Genomic DNA, 3,995 nt, shown 5'->3' on the forward strand with positions numbered 1-3,995 from the left:
AGCGGCAGAAGGAGCTGGAAGAAATTTATATGCTACCTCGAATTCGGAGTTCCACTAAAAAGGTGATCAAGCGAGAAGAAAGATATGAAAGTAATTCTTGTGCTGTGTAGGTTCCTGCTCTTTTTCAAGGAAGAACTCTTCCACCGTTGCCCTGACACAGAAGCCTTCTGAGCAGGGTTGCATTGTAGGAAATGTAGCAGGGAAAAGTGGAAAAATGCACAGAGCCTCAGGAGTACACCTGTGAGACTTGTGATTTTGTGTCTGCAGATCGACGCTTTGTGAAATAGCAGAATGAGATCTGAGTTTGACCTAAGTTTGCGTGGCGCCTTTGAGTTTAGAACCAGTAATCTCAACAGTTTGGTTCTAACTGCCACTGCATTTCACTTTCAGAGCAAACCTTTTTGTCTTTGGTTTATATACTTAATAAAATGATATAACTTTTTTTTTTTCCTGTTTTTTTGGAGAGGTTTTTGGGTTTTTTTGGTTTGTTTTTTTCTTTTTTGCTATAGGGCATGTGTGCTCGCCAGACAGAGAGAGAGAGAGACAGAGAGACAGAAAGCAAGAAATCACCCCCCAGGGGGGTGGCCACGCCGCAATCCCTTCTCCTTCATTCTCCTCTTGGGATCCTGGGCACACATACACATGCGCCCGGCATGAGTTATAAACCATCGGGTCTGGGACTCGAACCGCAGTCGACTACATGGGAGTCCAGCAATATAGCCATTATGCTAACTGCTGGTCCCTAAATTAAGGAATATACACAGACTCTACAGTTTACAAAGCACCATCATAGGCACTTTGTAATTTGGCTTTCACAACAATATTGAACCAGATGGAATAAGTTTTATTACTTAACTTTGTTGGAGATAGTAGTCTCAGATTTGTCCAAGATCATAGTAATTCAGTATTAAGTTATACTAGATACCTTGTGTCAGGCATAATTCTAATTGCATTTGCAGTTTTTGATAAGTTTAATCATCATGAAAACTGTGTTATAGGTTCTGTTGTCTCTATTTTACAAATCAGAAGACAAAGGGTCAAAGAAGTTACTTGCCCAAGGATGTAAATAAGAACTCTTTTTTTACTGGCTGTTATATATGTTGGATATCATTAAAAAAACAAATATTTTAATAGAATTATTCACGTAATTTTATTTATTATTATTTAATTTGACCAGAGAGAAACAGAGAAAGCAAGCTACCAGGTCAAGGACTCAAACCATGGTTGGCCATGTGGGAGTCCAGTGCCTTAAGTACCATGACACTTGCCAGCCCCCCAAAATACCCAAATATTTTTAATACAGTTCACTAATTACTGCATTATAATGTCTCTGAAAGTATGAATATCCTAAGCAACTTTTTCTTCATTATATGACATCTGACCTTGGTCTTTTCACCTCTTAGAGATGGCGTGAATTTTCCTCATTATTTTTCAGGCTCAGGCAAACGACAGTGACTCTGATACTGAGTCTAAGAGGCAGGCCCAGAGATCCTCTGCCTCTGAGAGCGAGACAGATGACTCGGATGATGACAAGAAGCCAAAGCGCAGAGGGCGTCCCCGAAGTGTGCGGAAGGACCTTGTGGAGGGATTTACTGATGCGGAGATCCGAAGGTTGGTGGAGGCCTGCTCTCACTTGAGCTTTGTTTGGAGAAGGGTGTGCTGTAAACCTGGGCTGATTGGGTCTTGGACAGTGATGACAGGGCAAGCAGAAGCTCCGTCAGTTGATAATCTTTCATGGATACCTACATCCTCTTACTCCCTACCCATCATGTTGTTTGAGAAGAATGTTTTCTACTGTTGCATGGAATATTGTATAGATATTTGTTAGGTCTGTTTGATTTAGTGTTGGTCAAGCCTTCCTTTTCTGTATTGATTTTCTGTCTAGTTCTATTTCATTTGTCGAACATGAGATGTTCAGGTTTCTCTTACTGTTGAATGTTGTCTATTCTATCGATTCTGTCATTTTTTGCTTTGTGTGTTTTGGGACATTATTAGGTGTGGATGTTTTGTAATTGATAGGTCTTCTTGTTGAATTGGCCTTTTCATCATTATAAAGTATCCTTTATCCCCAGTAACAATTTTTGTTTTAAAGCCTGTTTTTAAGTCATATAATAGTATCGCTATTAAACTCTTCTGGAAATTTGAAGTAAAAAAGATTATATAATTTTTCATCTTTTTAACTTCAGTCTGTTGTGTCTGACTCAACTTGTGTCCTAAGCTTATGGGCTGCATATATTTGGATCATTTGAAAAAAAACTTTTCTGCCTATCTCTTCGTTTCGATTAGGGTCTTTATTTCACTTACATTTAATATATATAACTCATAATGTAAGGTTTACACCTGCATTTTGCTATTTGTTTTCTTTATGTCATGTGTATTTTTCTTATACCATTTTAATTACCTTATTGTGTCTTTTACTTTTTTTTTTTTTTTTTTTTTTAGTTTTTTTTCTTAGTGGTCATCTTGGCGATTACAAGTATCAATTTGCAATTTAGTTTGCATTAATACTAACTTAATTTAAATGATATAAAAAACTTTGTCCCATTCATAGCTCATTTCTTCCCTTGATTTGTGCTATTGTCACACAAATGACAGGTTTACACATTGTGAGCCCATTGACTGCTTTATCTAAGTGTCTTTTAAAATCAGGAAGGAGACGAAAAGAGTTTACAGAAAATACCTTTATACCATCTTCGTTTTGTTTATTTTTTTAAGTTTCTTTCTTCTGTGAGTGAGAGACAGAGAGAGACGGCTTCTCTAACAGGGTTTTAAGGCCATGATCTGCCCCTCATGCTCAGCATATCAAGGAGGTGCCTGGACTTGAACTGAGAACCTTCTCATGAGAGATTGCTTCAGAGTGGTGTGTTTTCCTGCTGCATCACCCTTTGGCCCTCATACTTCCTTTATATCTGCTTCTTCAGTTACTCCATGGGTGCTTTTTAATCTCCTTATGTGAATTTGAGTTCTTGTTTAATGTCTAGATGTCTTGTTTAATGTCTGGATGTCAAATTCTCCTTGCCTGCCATAGTCCGTTGTGTTGGCTGCTGTTGCTGTTTGCGTAACTCCTCTCTTGGACTAGTCCTGCAAAGTCCTGTTCTTGGTCATGTCGTTCAGAGTCTCTGCTTCTTTAGTTTAGTGGTCAGCCAGGGACTGGCCTGAGATTCCCCTCCCTGTTTGGAATCTACCAGCCTCATTGTGGGGCTCAGTGTATATGCTGGGGCATGTTTCCTTGCTCTGGCAGTTTACAACTCAGAGCCAGGCAGAACTAAGGGGTCAGGACCTTCTCAGACCTTTCCTGCACACGCATGCAGACCTGTGCTTTTGCAGCATTCTAGGTTCTCAGGACTATGTCAGAGCCTTGCCCAGCTTGTCTTTTTCCAGTTTTTTGTCAGCTTCTTCTTGGCATCCCCAGCTGGTATATTGCTTCCAACCACATGATGTTAAACCTTTGTATCTAGTTGGTTTTGGCCAGTGGACTGTGTTCAGGGCTGTCCACACAGAATGAGTTCTCAGGTTGGATAAAGGCAAGCCCGAGAATAGAGCTTCTTGGGGCGCTATCAGGTGAGGTCATGCGACACTGTTCTCTGAGGGTAGGGATTCGAGGGACCTCCAACCTTCTCGCTTCTGGGGCTGCTGTGCTCCTTGCATGCTTGGGCTGCTCGGCATAACTGCAGTACTTGCACAAAGTATTGATCTTCAAGGCTGCCTGGAGCAGGGGAGGAGGAAACAGGATAAGCAAGTTAAAATGCCAAAAAGCTTGCTCTCATCAAGACCCGGTCATTTTCCCAAATAAAGGCTTCTTAGGTGGCTCTAAGCCTTTAGTGCCTTTCCAGAATTCCAACAGGATTGATTTTGATTTTTCTTTTCCCCCCAAGGGTTCTTAGAGACTTTATGGAGGACAATTTTTTTTTTTTTTGAGAGGTTTTTTGCTTTAGAGCGCGTATGCTCGCCAGACAGAGAGAGACAGAAAGTGAGAAATCACCCCCCTGGGGGGG

General features: G+C 40.6%; 1 protein-coding gene across 4 annotated transcripts in view; it reads left to right on the top strand.

The window, feature by feature from the left end:
• Window positions 1-3,995, top strand: part of CHD2 (chromodomain helicase DNA binding protein 2) — a 125,841-nt gene that overhangs the window by 78,660 nt on the left and 43,186 nt on the right. For all 4 annotated transcript variants that reach the window (XM_027769131.1, XM_027769133.1, XM_027769132.1 and 1 more), the window contains 2 exons: window positions 1-62; window positions 1,436-1,611. The exon at window positions 1-62 is cut by the window's left edge and continues 100 nt beyond it. In XM_027769131.1, the coding sequence (XP_027624932.1) occupies window positions 1-62; window positions 1,436-1,611 (238 nt within the window). The remainder of the gene's footprint in view (window positions 63-1,435; window positions 1,612-3,995) is intronic.

Source organism: Tupaia chinensis, unplaced genomic scaffold (genome assembly GCF_000334495.1).
Source record: "Tupaia chinensis unplaced genomic scaffold, TupChi_1.0 Scaffold000078_1, whole genome shotgun sequence".
Taxonomy (NCBI): domain Eukaryota; kingdom Metazoa; phylum Chordata; class Mammalia; order Scandentia; family Tupaiidae; genus Tupaia; species Tupaia belangeri.